This window comes from Ambystoma mexicanum, chromosome 2p, assembly GCF_040938575.1.
Source record: "Ambystoma mexicanum isolate Mex_15411 chromosome 2p, UKY_AmexF1_1, whole genome shotgun sequence".
Lineage (NCBI taxonomy): Eukaryota > Metazoa > Chordata > Amphibia > Caudata > Ambystomatidae > Ambystoma > Ambystoma mexicanum.
Genome location: NC_090923.1, coordinates 1,370,937,636 through 1,370,954,345, shown reverse-complemented (window position 1 = coordinate 1,370,954,345; position 16,710 = coordinate 1,370,937,636). Strand labels below are relative to the sequence as shown.

Here is a 16,710-nt window from a genome sequence, read left to right as displayed (position 1 = left end):
AGGAAAGGAAGATGCAGGGCAAAGCGGATCGGTGGGGGTTAGGTCACGTGACAGCAGCTACCTCAATGCTGGTTAATGACAGTATGATAGCAGGGTTTGGCAAAACTGGAACTGTTGGACCTACCACAGTATTAACAGCTCTCAGGTCTTGCTGTCACAGTTCAGAAATTGGGACAATTATACCCACTTCAGACTGCTTCTGACTTTAATGGAATATTGAGGAATGGGGTCTGTGGTAAGCCACAATAAGGAGACTTGCCAGGTGGTATTGTCTTCTTTTATTCATAATGATAAACCTATTCTGTCCCTAGACCTAGGATCTTGGCCACTTTTGCAAAAAGTCTGAATGTTGCTCTTCAGTATGTAGTTGTCCTGTTCGTAAGTCTATGCTAACCTAGATTCTATCCTTAGCACTTATAACCAATATACAAACAAAGTTCTATGCCGGTGTAATATCTTGGGCTGTCAGCTACTGAATGGATGTGAGGGCTTGGTGGAATGTGGAGTGTCTGTTTGCATCACCTGTGAGGTAGACGTGTTTCAGAAGAGGCGAGAGGCGGGTGGCGGTGTCCGCTTATGGATGCTGGGTGGCTGGGGGCTGCACCAGACAGACCTCTAATCAATAAATAAGATTGACTTGTATTGAAAGTGTGAGGCATCTTCATTTCACTGGCGAGAGCGGGAGCCCTCGCAGCAACCTCCAGCAGCCACCTGATTGCATTGATGCAGTGCATCCAGGAGTTCGAGGGTGGGTGGCCTGCTGGTCTGGCCACTGTGAGGCTGAGCGTTGTGCGCGCTCCACACTTTGGATACCCCATCATGTCTGTAATTTCAGCAGCTGCTGAGCAATCACGTGCCAAAGGCACTGCAAGCCGTGTTGCTGAGCAACGGAACCCACCTTGATGCGGCCCACGCTCACGTCGCCAGCAACCACAAGGGACTGCCGTGGGAAAGGAGGAGGTGTTACCATTGTGAAGCAGCAACTGCCTTGTTGACACGGCCCACACTACCGAGGAAGGGGGTGGGAGGGGTCTGTCGCAGGGAAGTTGGGTTTCCTGGGCAACAGTTCCTGCGTCTGTTGCTGAGGGGCTGGCGATTGGCTGCTAGGAGACTATAGGGGTGTCACAGTATTAGTTTTATGACGGTACGATAACCTTCTTGCCAAATGACGGTATATCGTGGTTATCGCGGTATAGCAGGTGGAGTTAACTAATCTTAACAAATATTTTCTAAAAGGTCATAAATTGTCAGATTTATCATCGCAAACAAAACCAGGCACCCAGGGCCAGAATTGGGCTTTTCAACATACTTTCCACTGAAATGCCATCCCTTGCTTCCACCAAACACACGTGTGGAGGGGAGGAGGGTGGGGAGGAAGCCCTGCTGCGACTGGCAAAGCAAACTGAATAGCTTTTCTTAAGTGGTCATTTAGGCTTTTAGCTCCCCCACTGGCTACTGGTGAAGATGAACATGTTGCCATCTTGATAACCTGCATGCCACAGATCAATGGAGGCTGATGGTAGTATACACTTGTGCGCATACACATACACACACGCGCACACACACACTCTCTCTTTATGTTACAGCCTTTAGTTTACTTACGGGCCAAAAGGTGTTCAGTAATCACGGACATGTTACCCTTTGGTATGGCAGCAGGGAATACCCACAGAGATGAGTGAATTTCGCAGTGTGACTTATTATATGTAAATTCAACGATAGAACCAGGGAAATCCTCCATTGTCATATGTTTAGCAAACATCCATTATAAATATATAAACCCCAAAGCCGCCAACCCAAAGTAAACCCTTTTCCTTCTTGGCACTTCATGTATTCTTCCTATTGCTAACATATTGATATTGTGTCAGGCACGTGTGGTTTATGGAATGGCATTAAAAACTGCTCCAACTAAAACTACTTTGCAGACGGCACATCCAACAGTGCAAAGCCAAGACTGCGCAGCACTTGCTTACTGCAGCCTTTCCAAATCAGATTGAAAAGCACACTTAACGATATAAACGGTATACTGGTATAAACAATGTGACGGTTATTATTGTTCAATTAAGTGGTTCACGGTATCTTTAACGGTATACCGTTATACCGTTACATCCCTAGGAGACTAGCGTTATAATGCTATTATATTTAATTTCTGTGTGCAGCAGAACAGGCAGTGATTACGTTCTTCATGCACGGATAAGAACTTTACGTCTGTCAGATAATGTGGTGATTTATATAATGGCCATGCAAAGGGTTCCTGTCCCAGCTATTTGTATGGCGTCGCCCAGCCCTACAAATACGTGGTCCCAATAGAAAAAGGGATTTTTACATTGTTGGGGCTGCATGTGGGAGAGGATTTGCTATTGACAAGAAATCGTAATTGATGCACTTTCTTGGATTATGAGGGCCAGCAAATCTTTGACACTTTACCAGACATGGCAAATTGTATGGATACAGATGACATGAATGAACTGGAACTTACAATGTTGAAATTGGATGCTCACTTCAATCCAAAGACTAGCACAATCTTGGAACGTTCTAACTTTCAGCTCCGTTACCGGGAATGTGGTGCGTGTGGAAGAGTATATCACAGCTCTTCGTCATTTGGCTTTGACTTGCAATTTTGGATATGTTTGGATGAAATACAACCGTGATCCGTTCGTGATCTATTCTAGCAAGAGAATTTGTGCAGAACTGTGGCTGAAAGACGACCCCAACCTGGAGGAAGTTATTAGTATTGCTAAAAGAATGGAGCCTTCGATGGCATGCCTTGCAAAGATGACCAAATCCGCAGGCAAGGAGGAAGGCTAAGGAAATGCTCAAGATTTGGCTCCGCAGAGAAATCTCAGAAAAAGGTTAAAGGGGGCAGTTTTTGCCAAAATGGAGCAAGAGATACCAAGGCTGAGCGTAATACACAAAAAGGAGCAAGAATCAATGTGGGAGAGGATTGATTGTGTTTCAGATGTGGAAGCAAAAACCATTTGGCCGGTGCACCGATATGTCTGGGAATGAAAATGACTTGCTCCAAATGCAAGAGAGGACCATTTTGCAAATTGTTGCAAACATTATGCACACATTCTTTGATTCCTCTACAAAATAAAATATTTGCTATGTGTGAATGGTGAGGGATGGAGATGAGAATGTTGATGGGATCACTGTTAATATGGTGGGAGGCCATGGGTGTGATGAGTGAAAATGCTGGGGTGAATGGAAGAAAGGTGAAGATGATGGCAGATTCAGGTGCGAAGGTATCTCTCATGTCATGGGAGGTCTTTGGAAAGATGATTCTGGGAAGGGTGGAGACCTTAATACTGACAGACATGAGGCCAGGGGGATATAACATGGATAAAATAGTTTGGAATTCAAAGAAAAGTAGGCAGAAGGTGTTAAGGAAGCAGAGAGTGGAAGGACTGACATTATTAAGGTGGCGTAAGCAAAGGAAGTTGTTTAGAAGGTTAGATCCAAACACTAATGATCAGGTGCTCCATGTGGCACTCAAGAGTCGCTTAAGAGATGTAGAAAGCTATGGGACTGTATTTGAGCAGAAGGTGGGAAGAATTAAAGGGATGAGACATGAAATTGTTCTAAAGTAGGGTAGATAAGAGTTCGTATTGCGGCTAAATTACGTCCTATTCTGTTGAACTTGCGTGAAGGAAGAATTGAATAAGTTATGTACTAGGGGAATAATAGAAAGGGCCAGTAGCATAGAGTGGATGTCTCCTATGGTGGTTGTCAAAAAACAGAGTGGCGAGTTACTCCTATGTGTAGACCTCCGGCAACTTAACAATGTAATGTGGTTTAGGACAATTTCGTAGGATGTCATTTGGTTTGGTTTTCCCGTCGGCGGTATTCCAGAAAGTTATGTATACATTGTTTGATGGAATTAAAGGGATTTTCTGTTTCCAGGACATTTTGATTTGCGTAGAGATGTTTGAGGAGCACAAGAGGATACCAGGAAGAGATCAGAGCATATTGGAGGAGAGAGTAATGACGTTGAGAAAAGGAAGTGTCTTTTGTAAGGAATTGGTGCAATATCTAGGGCATGAAATAGCAATGTACAGGGTGATACCTAGAAAGATATGGTTGATGGCATTAGTAAGATTAAGGACCCAAAAACAAAAGGGGAATACATTTGTTTTAGGGATGATGGAATTGTACCAAAAATTACATTTTGCAGATAGAGCTGCTGAAATGAGGAAGTTGTTAAGGAAAGGTGAGGATTTAAATGTAATAGCAAGTCTGAAAGGGAGTTTTGAGAAATAAAGAGGGAAATTGATATGGCAAAGGTTTTGGAACAATTTGATATGTATAGGGAGTAATAACGGTAGATGCAAGTGATATGGGTATTTGGGGGGTGCTGGTGCAAATTGTAGATTAGTGAGGAAAAGGTCATTGCCCATGCTTCAAGGGTCTTACAAGGACAGGAAAAGTGATATTCTGTATTGGAGAAGGAAGCTTTAGCGTGTCATTGAGCTGTAGAGAAAGTTTCAAAATTTTGTATGTGGTGCTGCATTTATTTTGAGAACAGATCATGGACATCTAAAAGCAATATTGGAAGCAAAAGGTTTAGATGGTGCCAAGACGATTAGCAGGTTGGATGACATGCATGCAGTGTCCTGCATTTACAATGGAAGTGATTCCGGGATGGAAACATTTTTGACAGGCCACTTCTCTCGGTTAGGTGGTACTGAAGAAGGGGCGAGAGATTAGATAACAGAACAAGCGTTTGTGACACACAAAGGTGTAATTAGTAGGGTAGATTGGGAACACGCAATGAATAAAGAGACATTTTGTGTGTGGTACAAGCAGTAGAGTCGGGATGGTGTAAGGAAGGCATCGTATCGAAGTAAGACGGACGCAAGTGACCACAGCTCAAGGGTGTTTATTGAACTTTCACAAGGGGGTGAAAAACGCCTATCTAAACCTAAATCTACAGATGGGAGCAATTTACGACCATCAAATAATAATGCAGTCCTAGGGGAGTCTTGTTAAAATAAAAAGGGCCTATACTAAAAAAAAAAAAAAAAACTATTACCAATCCTTACTGCTACTTTACAAATAGTGTGGGGTAATGTTCATGGAAAAGAAAAGTGTTCACAAAATAAGTCATGATGTTTGGGGCATTGGCCTCCCTTCCCCATGTTTTCAGCACAGAGCAAGGCGGTTCACTTGAGCCATGCCCACACTCTGGCTTCCTTGACACCAGGATACAGTTCCAAATCCAGCATCAGGGCCTTCTCTGCTCAAGTCTCTTTTCCATCAAAGCCTCCTGATTCGGAGGGACTGATGTACAAAACAAGTTAGAAAGTTATTTTCTTCTTATAATTATGATTTGGGGAGTCTCTCCTTGGATCCCCTTCAGCTGGACTCGGAACCCTTTATCACATTCAGTTACTCTCCCTCAGCCGGGCTGGACCAATTGCAGTTCACTTTCTACTTCTCAAAGACTTTAGAATGTGCACAGGGTTTAGCTTGACCCCTCGCAGGACCACTTCGATACAAAGTTCCTTTCTTTCAATGCAGTTGCCATTCAGATGGATACCTACCAGAGACCTTCGAATGAGGACCCACGTGGTATCTGATTTGGCTTTTCCCAATACATTCACTCCTTTAGTTTCCACTTGTTAGCGCCTCTCATCACATGCGCTTCAAACACTGTCCTTTTTAAATATCTTCATACAATGTTGCCACTTGCGACCTTGTTTGAAACATAAACTGATTTCGTATTGGTTTCTCTGACTCGCCGGCTGTGCTGCTTCTACTTGCGCGGCTTTCTTGCAGGAGCCAAGCACAGTACTATTGCAGCATTCGCTCCTCCCGGCCTGGGTCATCGACACAGGAGCGCCATGTATACTTTGATGCATTGCCTAGGCTTGTTCAGCTTCAGTTCCCGGTCTTGGTCTTCTCACTTTCCATGGCTCGTAAAAGTAACGGTTTCTAGGGGTCAAGAGTACTTCCCTCCTTGCAACCCTCTCCGTTCTTGCCGCCTTTCTCCTCGTGTTCGCTTGCCACCTTGGAACTTCTGCTTCCTCGTGTGTTTTCCTCGCTCAGAGTGTGCTTTCGTGCTCCGCCTTTTATCCGTGTAGGGAACTGTGATGTGAGTCAGGTGTGTGTAATGATTAGTAATTGCCTCACCAGGGTGTTGGGACATAGAAGGTATACAGCTCTGGTGTTAGTCCGTTGTCTCTCACAATGAACTGTCCATGAGAAAGTGTTTGTGTCGGGAAAGGGGGCAGGGGATGAGCTTCCAGGTATCCTATCTGGTAAGATGGGGAAAAGGTGTTACAGGAATGGGGCTACCGCGTCTCACCCTTCAGTGTCCCACTTCTACTCCCCGAAGACCCCTCATCCAGGTGATCCTCCCGCACTGGTCCACCCACAGGAACTGGATCCAATAGAGATGGCCTTGTCCTGGCCACCTGGAGGACAGATCCCCGGCGACTAGTGGGTGAGACACTTTCAGGTTTCTCGCAATGACTGCAAAAAGCGAGATTAGAGGGAGAGAAGGGAATATTGGGAGGTGTGAGAAGAGCTAAGTGTTAAGCGCGGATTATTCTATTGACGGGTTAGAGTAGTAGTACCTAAAACATTGAGAGAGGCTGGTGGATATTGCCCATCGGGGCACATAGGTATTACAAGGACAAAGGTTGTGTTGAGAGAAGGTTGGTTGCCTGGTTTTTATAGGGTGATTGAGAAGAGGTTAGAAAAGTGTCAAGTGTGTGAGTACAAGTAAGGGTGTGAAGGCTAATGCCCAGGCTTTGATCATGGATGTGGCCATGGGAGGGAAGTTTGTGGTATTGTTGGATCTGTCGTCAAGGTGGGTCGAATTCAAAATCATGAGGGAAGCAAATGCCTCTATCGTGATTGATTTTTTTTTGGAAGAGATTTTTGAAAGGGAAGGATATCTGGAGAGCGTTCTTTACCGATAATCGGGTCCAATTTGTGAGAAATGTTATGAGAGTGTATTTGAAAAGGTGTGTAATTGTACACAAGAGGACGGCTTTATATCATCCAGAGAGTAATGCAGTTGTGAGAAGGGTAAATGGATGTATTATGGATGCAATAAGATTAGCTGGTGTGTATGGCAAGCAAGGGGCAGGAGCAGATGTGTGCGCTCAGGAAGTCGCCCCAAGCAGTGACAGGAGTGCGTCCATTTGAGATGAGCGGAGGGAAGGGAAAATACAAGAAGTTGTCCTTTGTGGCTAGAAAGGTCAAGAGCATCAGAGTTTGATGATGAAGATGTGAGAAGGAGAATGGACCGCTGGAAAGACGAGTCATTGAGGCGTGCCAATGAAAAAGGGTGCAAAGTTACTGATATGTTGCTGATTGGGTACGGATAAAGAAGGGGGTTGTGCTGAGGAAAAGCGATTATTTGTATGGTGAGCCTGTACAAGTAGAAATAAATAAGGTGCTGTGAGAATCAGGGTTGGTCAAGTATGGAATTTAGGAAGGGTGGCGAAAGTGAGAAGATGCTGATACGCGAGTGGTGTTGAGTAAGGAAGGGAGGTGTGTATTGTCTTGGTGCGTATGTGTGCCCTCGCTGCCACTGGGAGTGGTTTAACGTCTCTGGGTTCCCAGCCTTTAATACGCAGTTCATATTGAGCTCGTATCAATTTAAATGTCCTTTATACAGTACAAGAAATCTCTCCTTTCTGCAATGGGGTGGATCCTGGTACTCTTTAACAAAGAGCCTCTGACCTTCTTTTCCGTGATAAAGCTCCAAGACTTCCCACTGCGTAAGTTTGGTTTTTCACACCCCAGCCTGATGTAAATTGTCTCCCGTCCCACCCTGGGCTCTGGTTTCTTTCATCCCCACCTTGGGGTTTGATTCCTTGTGCCCCACCTTGGTGTTCTGCGTCTCTTACTGTGACTTGCTATAGTTGTTCACACCCCACTCGAGGTTGCCTTTTGTCCCAGCTTGGGATAGGGTTTCTCGCAACCCTTCTGAGGAACTTGCTCCTCTCGTCCTGCCTCAGGCTATTCTTCTCCTCGCCCTGCCCAGGGCGTGGGGTATGATTGCTGGTGCCCCGCCATGGGGGTGGGGGATATGGTTGCTGGCGCTACTCCCTGGGTAGGATATGGTTGCTGGCTTCCCACCATATGACAAATATTTTTTAAAACCACAGTAAATGTGGGCATTTAGTGGGTGCTTTTATTTCGGAGAAGGCGAGATGTTTTATTTTGCATTGTTTGTAATGGCAGTTTGTCTAACTTCCTGTGGCGAGTCCAACTGTAATTTTACATTCGCTGTCCTGATTTCATTGTTGATGTCCCGTTTGTGAATATAAAGCCTTCATGTAATTGTGCATGGCAGGTTTCGAAATTGGCGGAGCTCCGAGCTATTTGGCTCCTGCTATAAGCCTACAAGAGTCTGGTACCTTGAAGCTCGTCTTTTAGCTCCTAAGGCCAACTGATGCCGAACAAGCACACCGATATGAAATTACCTCTGTGTATTTGGGACAATCTATAAATAAACATTAGGACGTATCTATACAATATTTTAAAGCGCAATGCATCTTAACTAATGGACAAAATGATAGGTTTGCATCTTGTGTGAAAGTTAGATTTGCGGAGCGCCATGTACTAGCTCCTCTTTTCCAAGTGGTAGTAGCTCATGGGTCACAGGTTAAAGGGAGGGTTCCCAGGAGCTTTGTTTAGCTCCTGATTATCCAATCTTAATTTCGATCCCTGGCACTGACACATAAATATTATTTCCCCTTTTTGTTTTTTTATTATTAATGGAGTACTTTTGTAAAATGTAGGTACTCTGTTGCAGATGAAGCGCAAGACTTATTTTCATTTTGTATTTCTCCTGACCATGGTAAAGTACTTCAACATAAACCGGTGCGTCCTTTTGTGCAAATTGACCAATCTTGCAGGTTGATATTAGAACATGTGTTGCTTACTACAGTGTTTTAGTATTTCATCGGATTAATGTTTGCATAATCTCTCAGATGTTCACCTGGCCCATTAATTCGATTGCAGCCTACTTCAATTGATTCATGACGCTTGTGAAGTACGCTGGCTCTCTTAGATGAAGGGTCTCTGGGCACTGAACTGCCTAGTGTCATTTAAAGGACAACAGCGAAGTGGAGTTGTCCTGTCTAAAGGTGGATTGGCAGAAAAGCTTTATCCCACTTTAGATGATTTTATGAAGGTGGGAAGTGTGCACGGGAAAATGTAGAACTTGTGCAGTTGCGAAAGGATATACATTGATTTCTCAGAGTTTAATAGGCCTTTGTTTTAAAGTCCGTTTGTTATATATCCTCATGAACCCAGTTGGAGTTTAACTTAGTGTGTCGTAAAACAAGAGATAATTGCCATAAATCTATCCTTTTACGCATGTGTTGCTATGCACTGTAATTGTACAATGTTTGAGCACCTATTCTGAAATGAGTTCAAGATTTGGATTTGCTACGGTCTGTGTGGACAGCATTATTTCTATGCCTAGAAGAGCTTTTCCAACTGCTGGAAATTGGCGCATCCAGATTGCAAAACTAGTCCTCTGTCTGCTTAGTTGAGTGAGGCAAAACTGCATATTCTTAGTTGAGTATTGTGCAAATTTTTTCATACACCCCCCCCCCAAAGTAGTATGCTTCCTCGTTGCAGAGGTTGTTGGAACAGGGTTAAGACAGTGCAGCTTTCCAGGACACCTACACATACATGCCTATGGGGTAGCTGAGAGTAGGTAGCATGTTGCACTCCAAGCTGCCCCTTAACTGTCTGTCACTCAAAGGAGAGTGAATAGAGATGTATTGGCGAGGATTCCATTGGCTGTCCAGTTGAGGAATTTTGTTTGTAAAACTGGTGACCCTTCAAAACAAGGCGAGTTGAGAGGCTTGCTTCTGATGGGAGGGCTTGGCCAAAGTTCTGCTCCAAAAGCTGATTGTTTCATGAGGCCTCTAGATCCTCTGGTAGCTACTACCCCACTAGTAGTGTATGGCTACCTTACAAAGTCCCTGAAGGTGTCTAGTTGGATAAAGTTTTTGCCTTTGGGTCATCCCAAACAGCTAGCCTACTTAGTCTGGGTCAATATTCACTCAATACTGACCCAGTCTTGGGTACGCCTGGGATAGGGTGCAAAACACTGTTTCTATATGAGAGACCGGGCCGGTGAAGCCCACGGAATGCGGTGTTGTTGCTTTTAGCACCCGAGGCAAACCGTGAGGTTTTAATAGCAATTTAAAAGCCCCCATTCGAATTTCATGGCAATGATCAGGAAGTTAGCCGGACGGTGTGACCCGGGCAGAGGAGCCAGTTTCAGGTAAGGAGTTGGTGTGTGGGTGGGGCCGGGGGGTGTTAAGGGGCTGGATTTGGCAGCAAGAGGCAGGGGAGGGGGGAAGCCGCAGCGCCGGGTGCAGCGACCACTGGGGTTGCCCCAAACCCAGCCTTGCATCAGTAGATTCCGGCCGGGGTTGGAGCAGCCCGATTGGCTGCCGCACCCACAAAGGGTGCTAATTGACAATAAAATACCGACTATTTGCTCTTGTTCCTTAGAGAGGGAGAGCTACTTCTGTAGTAATGCTAGGTCAAGTAATACAGCAAACTCTTTGGTCTTGTTGGTATTGTATTTTACCTAGACAGACCTTTTGTATGGGTGCTTTGTATGGGTGCTTCTGTGCTTTGACAAACCTCTTTGCTGGCTTTGGGTTTCCAATTGTATAAATGTATTTTTTTTTTGTGCCTAAACTTAAAACCGTTTGTTGGAATTTAAAAAAACAAATCTGATTTTAAAGGTCAAGAAGGGATCTAGATTGGTGTTAAGCTGGAAACATGGCCCAGTGAGTTTAGTTCTTGCCTTGGAAACATGGCCAGCCCAGCCCGCAAGTTCGATAGAGTACTATCAGCCAGGTCAATACATTGAGCACCATTAATTTGAGTAATAACATACGGTAAGAGTGCTTGGAAGCTGGAGGAATCTGGCATGAAGTGCCATCCAAAAAAAATACATTTCATATTTTTTCAACATCAAAAGTACATTGCCCCTACTGTAGGGGAAGGTTGTGATTTTTATTTAAAAAACAAAAAGGAAAACAATGCAGAAGGTGACCAACATATTTGAATAATGCCAGGCAGTGGGTTAAGGCATTTATTTGGGTTCTTAGAACCACTGCACTTTAGGTATCGCCTCAGAGCCTCATGAGAGGATGGACGTGAGTTGGGGGAGGTGGGAAACCGCCCTAAAAGTGTCTTCATCTTGCTTTGAATTATCAATGTACACACTGCATGTAGAATACAAAAAATACATTGCGTAACTTTTCACAAGCGGTTAGTGAAATTCCATAGACCAATAAGGGCCGCTTAATTGGGCTTATGTCTATTGGCCCATATTGCTGATCACAAACCTAAGGATGATGCTGTGAAAAACATCTAATTATGCTGTCCCGTTTCTTTGACCAGGGTTGTCCTGTCCTCTACCGAGTGCTACATTGTCCACGAGATCTACAATGGCGACAATGCACAGGACCAGTTTGAATACGAGTTGGAGCAGGCCCTGGAAGCGCAGTTCAAGTACATAGTGATAGAGCCCACCCGCATCGGCGACGAGACGGCCCGCTGGATCACTGTGGGAAACTGCCTGCACAAGACCGCTGTCCTGTCGGCTGCCGCCTGCCTCTTCATTCCACTGGCACTTCCCTCGGATTACTCCCATTACATCTCGCTGCCTGCTGGCATGCTAAGCGTGGCTTGCTCGGCACTCTACGGCATCTCTTGGCAGTTTGACCCGTGCTGCAAGTACCAAGTAGAGTATGATGCCTACAAACTTTCACGGCTGCCATTGCACTCTCTTACATCCTCCACTCCTGTGGTGCTGGTGAGGAAGGATGACGTGCACAGAAAGAGACTGCATAACACAATAGCACTTGCCGCTCTACTCTACTGCGCAAAGAAGGTGTATGAACTTTATGCTGTATGATTTATGTAGAAGGGCAGAGAGCGTATCAAGAGACCAGTGTGAACCAACGGTAACACTTTTTTTCCTGAAGCATTGAACGCGTGGGAATAGTTTGGTTAAAATAAATTTGGTATTTTTTAAAAAAAATTACCTTACTGAGATGAGACACTGAGCCTTTTTTCAGTTAATCATTAACACTTCCAGTGTGGATCTGCAGTGAGCTCAGTACAAACAGTGAACGTTTTACTCTGAAATGGATTGTTAGCAAGGAAACCTGGGATTAGAGAGAGTATTTTTTTTGTTAAAACATTAAAATGATATTCATTGTACCATACTGAACCAGCCAAGTCATCATGAACATTAAAAATGAAGTCAAAGACAATTTCTTTCTCCTTTTTTTATTCCTTCAGCCTCAGCCTTTTTGAAGTTAAAGCTACTTATTTGAAAAATGTTACAGTATTCCACTTGACATTCTTTCCACCCAGTCTATGGAATTTAAAAATCCTGATTTCGGTTGATGGGTCTGCTGATTCCAGTCCAGAGGAATTTAAGTGGCATGCTACTTGGAATTGTCATAACATAACATTCCTTCTATATTACCTTTCCTGCTCTCATGCTCCTCTTAATTCCGCTGAATTTCCACCATGCATACGTTCACCTGGATACTTTTTCTTCTCCCCAGAGCTTCTGCAATATTGATGAAAAGTTCTCGGGTTAACTTCTTCAAGAAGGGGTTTTGGAGGTCTTTGCCACTATCCTTCTTAAGGTGTTCGACCAGTCCTGCTGTGAATGGTTTAATTGATGGGAAGCAAACTCGGCTATTTAAGTTACCACAATCTCAAAAAGATCTATTCCTATTGCACGGCAACCATAACCATTTCTACAGGACCATTCCTGTCCCTTCATATTGTACATTAGAGGTGTATTACATGCATAAACCAATTGGATGTATTCTGATGCACCATATTTAACCACGTCGTTTCCAAGGATGTGGCTACCCACGGCGGCCACCTCTAGTTTTGTGGAAATGATGCAGCAATTACTGTGGCAATGAAGCACTTGATATGCTATGTAGCCTCATTGTGGTCTGTGGCTAAGACCTATATTTGTGTGTCCCGATGCCCCTCCTCGAGCAGTGAATATCATATTACACTTGGTGCATCAGCATATATGGTTTATGTCCTGGTGTCTTTCGTGTGTAAGCTGATCTATGGTCAACGTCTGCACATTGACCTGAAGTGATATGTGACCGTATTAGATGCTGGTTTCTCGACCATGTGTCCAGTTGTTATGCAGAGCTTTATTCCTGATGCCGCCTCATGAGCTGTACATATGTAGTATTCACATGCAGTTTCATTTTAAAGAATGTATCGCTTTTGTAAGGATAAAGAGCTGATGCTGTTCCTGCAGGTTATGCATAGGACTCTGAAGTGAGCGCTTAACTCAATTAAGACTACAATCTACAACTACAGGAGGGTTGAATGGAAGATATAGAAACCTAAGCAATATCTCAACATTGCTCTAAATGCCTATTCTGTTATATTCTGCAATTAGTTGGCGTCATATGCACTGTACAACTTCTCATTTAGCCTAACTATTTGGTTTATTGGTTGAAGGCATTTTTTCAACTGGTGTTATTACTGGCTTCCCATTGGCTTTCCTCTTCCGGGCTACTTGTTAAGATGTGTGCCCCCTATTTCATCACTACAAAAGGATGGGCATTCCAACTGCTGAACATCTTTGCTACATTGTTCTCATTGTTTTGACCACTGATCGGCCACTTTGTCCCTGTTATTCTGGCTTTGATCAATGGAGCTCCGCAGCATGCACTGTGCTCTGGTTTTATATGTGCTGCAGTACTATTTGTGGGATAAAACTAAGAACACTCTGGATATCCCTTTAAAAACATTGGTACAGTAAGAATGTTATTGTGAAACTTTCAGTCAAAAAAGGGCGAAAACTGTATGCAAACTCCAATAGTGCCAGTAGGTCGACAGAAAGAATATTAAAACTAATTTGTGCACACATTTCCGTTTTATGTGGCTGTGGAGGGAGGGAGTAAGATACCGCCACAAAAAAAAGAAATGCATTAGCAGCTGTTCATAGTCCGGATATGTATATTCACACTTTTTGCTCTCCTTGCGCAGCACTTGCTTGTTTTTCTTGATCCACCAAGTTAGCACTTACCCTATTCCCCTTTGCCTTGCACATGCACTGATCTGCATAACCAGCTTATTGCAACCCTCCTTTATTTGTCTTACCCACTCCCTTCTTGGGGCGCCACAAAGTAATTGTTTTGTAATTGTGCGCTGAACAAATCCACAATAAATCTGTGAATGAGCCCCAAAATGACCACTGAAAAGTAGTCTTGTGGGCAGCTGTTTTAGAATGAATCTTTGCCATTTAGCAGCAACCGTTAGAGTAACAAGAATACATTGATTGTTGGAAGATTGACCTTCGTCTGCAAAGGCTGCATCATCAGCCTGTCTAAAAGAAAACCACAGCGCCACACTATTACTGTGCTACATCGTGAACCATATAGAAGAAAATAAGTCTATCTCTGGGTATATCTATCCATTCCCCCTGCAGTGATTGAATAGGGCCCTGTTTGACAGATGATGGCCTCAGCCGAAGAATGTCAAGCTTCCAGAAATGCATCTAGTCTTGTTCTTTTGAACAGTTACTGCAGAGTGTCAACGCTTCATTCTAAATTGGCTGCTTAGCGAGTCCAATTGAGTGATCATTTTGGTGTTCAATTCAACTTTACAAAATGTTTGCCATTCATCAGGGTGTTGCTGATGACTACTTGTCTTTTAAAAGGAAAATGTATGCGCTACTTCATCCGTTTAAGGAGGAGGAAATGAACATGAAAAAAGAGTTATTTTGGCCAATGAGCTACTTGGGGCATATCCAAAAGACGACCCTTTTTTTTGATCATTTCATTGTTGCTAAATTTTGAGGAAAGAGAACAAGGCCCTCGTAACTTTCTCGCATGAGACCCCCTTCCATAAAACTGGTGGTTTTTGTAGAGGGGTTAGGGTTGGTTCCTCACTTTGTCTATGCGCTCCATTTATAGATAACTGAGTTACGCTCCCAAGTCTTTAAACATTGATCTATTTGTTACATGTTTGTGCTCAAGCACAGGTCACATAGTGTTTCAATAAACATGAAATCAATCAACAAAATTAGTCGCCTTTCACTGTTTTGTTTATTGCACACAAGACCAAAATATCGATTTTAAGATGGAAAATGAGCACAGATTGAAAAAATGCAGAATGCCAAATTAAAGCACACAATTGTGATTAGTTCTATTATTTTTGACCCCTAAGTGGAAAAGGCCAGCAAATAGTCTTGCATCTACTTTCACACACTTTAAAGTACCTATGAAGGAAAGTTCTACCTTCATTTTGAAACAATTCATATCTCTTCTATTCCTGCTTTTCCTATGAGATTTCTTTCAAGTTCTCTTCAAGTGAGATAAGTAATACCTTTCAAATAAGCAGATGGAACACAGTGCTTCTTTGACAAGTTCACTGTGTACCCCTTGAATGCAAATCTATGTGTAGGATGCTGGGACATTGAGTCGATTTCCCTTGTTTGATGGCACTGGTCATGATGGGGGCTTAGGAGGTGTTATTTTCCACAGGTCTCGGGTGGCATTTCTATATATTAATAAAGCACATCATCTTGGGAGTAGAGCACTGCTGCTAGATCTCGGTGTGGAACTTATTGGGAGTACATGATGAGCCGATGATTGGCATGCAGATTGTAACCAGCCTCTGATCTTTCAACATGTTCTGTGAAGAAGTGTGTACGCTTTATGGCATTTGAACGAGAGTATTGATCAAATGTGGCTAAACCAATATGTTCCATTCCTAAAAGATCCAAGTGTTGAAAAACATGAATATTGGTACAACATATATTAGGGGCAATGGGATAAAATAAGCAAACTATATAATTGCAGCTCTTCAGAACAATTTTGGCCTGTCTTGCCATGGTGCCTGATGAAGATCCAGTTTGTTAAAACCTGGAAAGCCAACTGTTGGGAGAAGCAAGTACTCACAATGAAATAATGTGTAGCCAGCCAGTAATAGAAAGAAGATTGCCCTGCAACCAAAAATCTCAATGGATATTTATAGAGCTGAGCCCCTTGTAACGTGTAGTGTTGAGCCTAAACTCCAATTGCCCCCTGATTGGATGTCATACAGTGTGTCAATACCTGCTAGCCGTGGCACCTGACTTGCCCCACCTATGGTTTATGCTGCCTGGTCTCTACATCTTATATCTAGGGCAGATACAGTGATCGTGGCTTCAAATCCAGCGAGTGGTGAACAAGACCTTGGCTCATCTTGTATTGTAGTTTCATTAGCAACCAGTGTCTCCATATGATTGACTGGATGAAACCTTTAGGTACACTGGCGTATGGTGACCTGTTGGGAGGATGACAGAGTTGAGGTTTTTCTATTTGCAAGAACTGGGACCTGTTTAATAGGAATGCAGGTTACCTGCATATACACTGCAGAGTTCTGGGAAATTCCCTTTATACCAACCTTTTTACCCAAGTCCTAGCAAAGGTATAGTTCACTTATGAATGCTATAGGAGTTCATTTCTGAGAGCAAAAAGGCTTGTATTTGGGCGACTTTGCATTCTCGCCATGTATTTATCATGTAGCTCTGAACTGGAGGTGACTTTCCAGTGAGGTCTATGTGGTGAAGCTGTGTGACTTACATGAATGGATTATTCTACTGCCTATTGAGTCAAAAATCTATAGTTGGTGCAGAATCTGGTGGACGTACCACTCCCCCACCCCCTTCTTGCA

The 16,710-nt window shown here is 43.5% G+C and overlaps 1 protein-coding gene across 1 annotated transcript in view; it reads left to right on the top strand.

The window, feature by feature from the left end:
- The window catches only part of TMEM11 (transmembrane protein 11), a 47,568-nt gene extending 35,296 nt beyond the window's left edge, over positions 1-12,272 (top strand). Inside the window, exon 2 of the mRNA XM_069645764.1 lies at positions 11,395-12,272. Within this exon, the coding sequence (XP_069501865.1) occupies positions 11,395-11,911 (517 nt within the window). The 3' untranslated portion in view covers positions 11,912-12,272. The remainder of the gene's footprint in view (positions 1-11,394) is intronic.
- Positions 12,273-16,710: the final 4,438 nt, after the last annotated feature.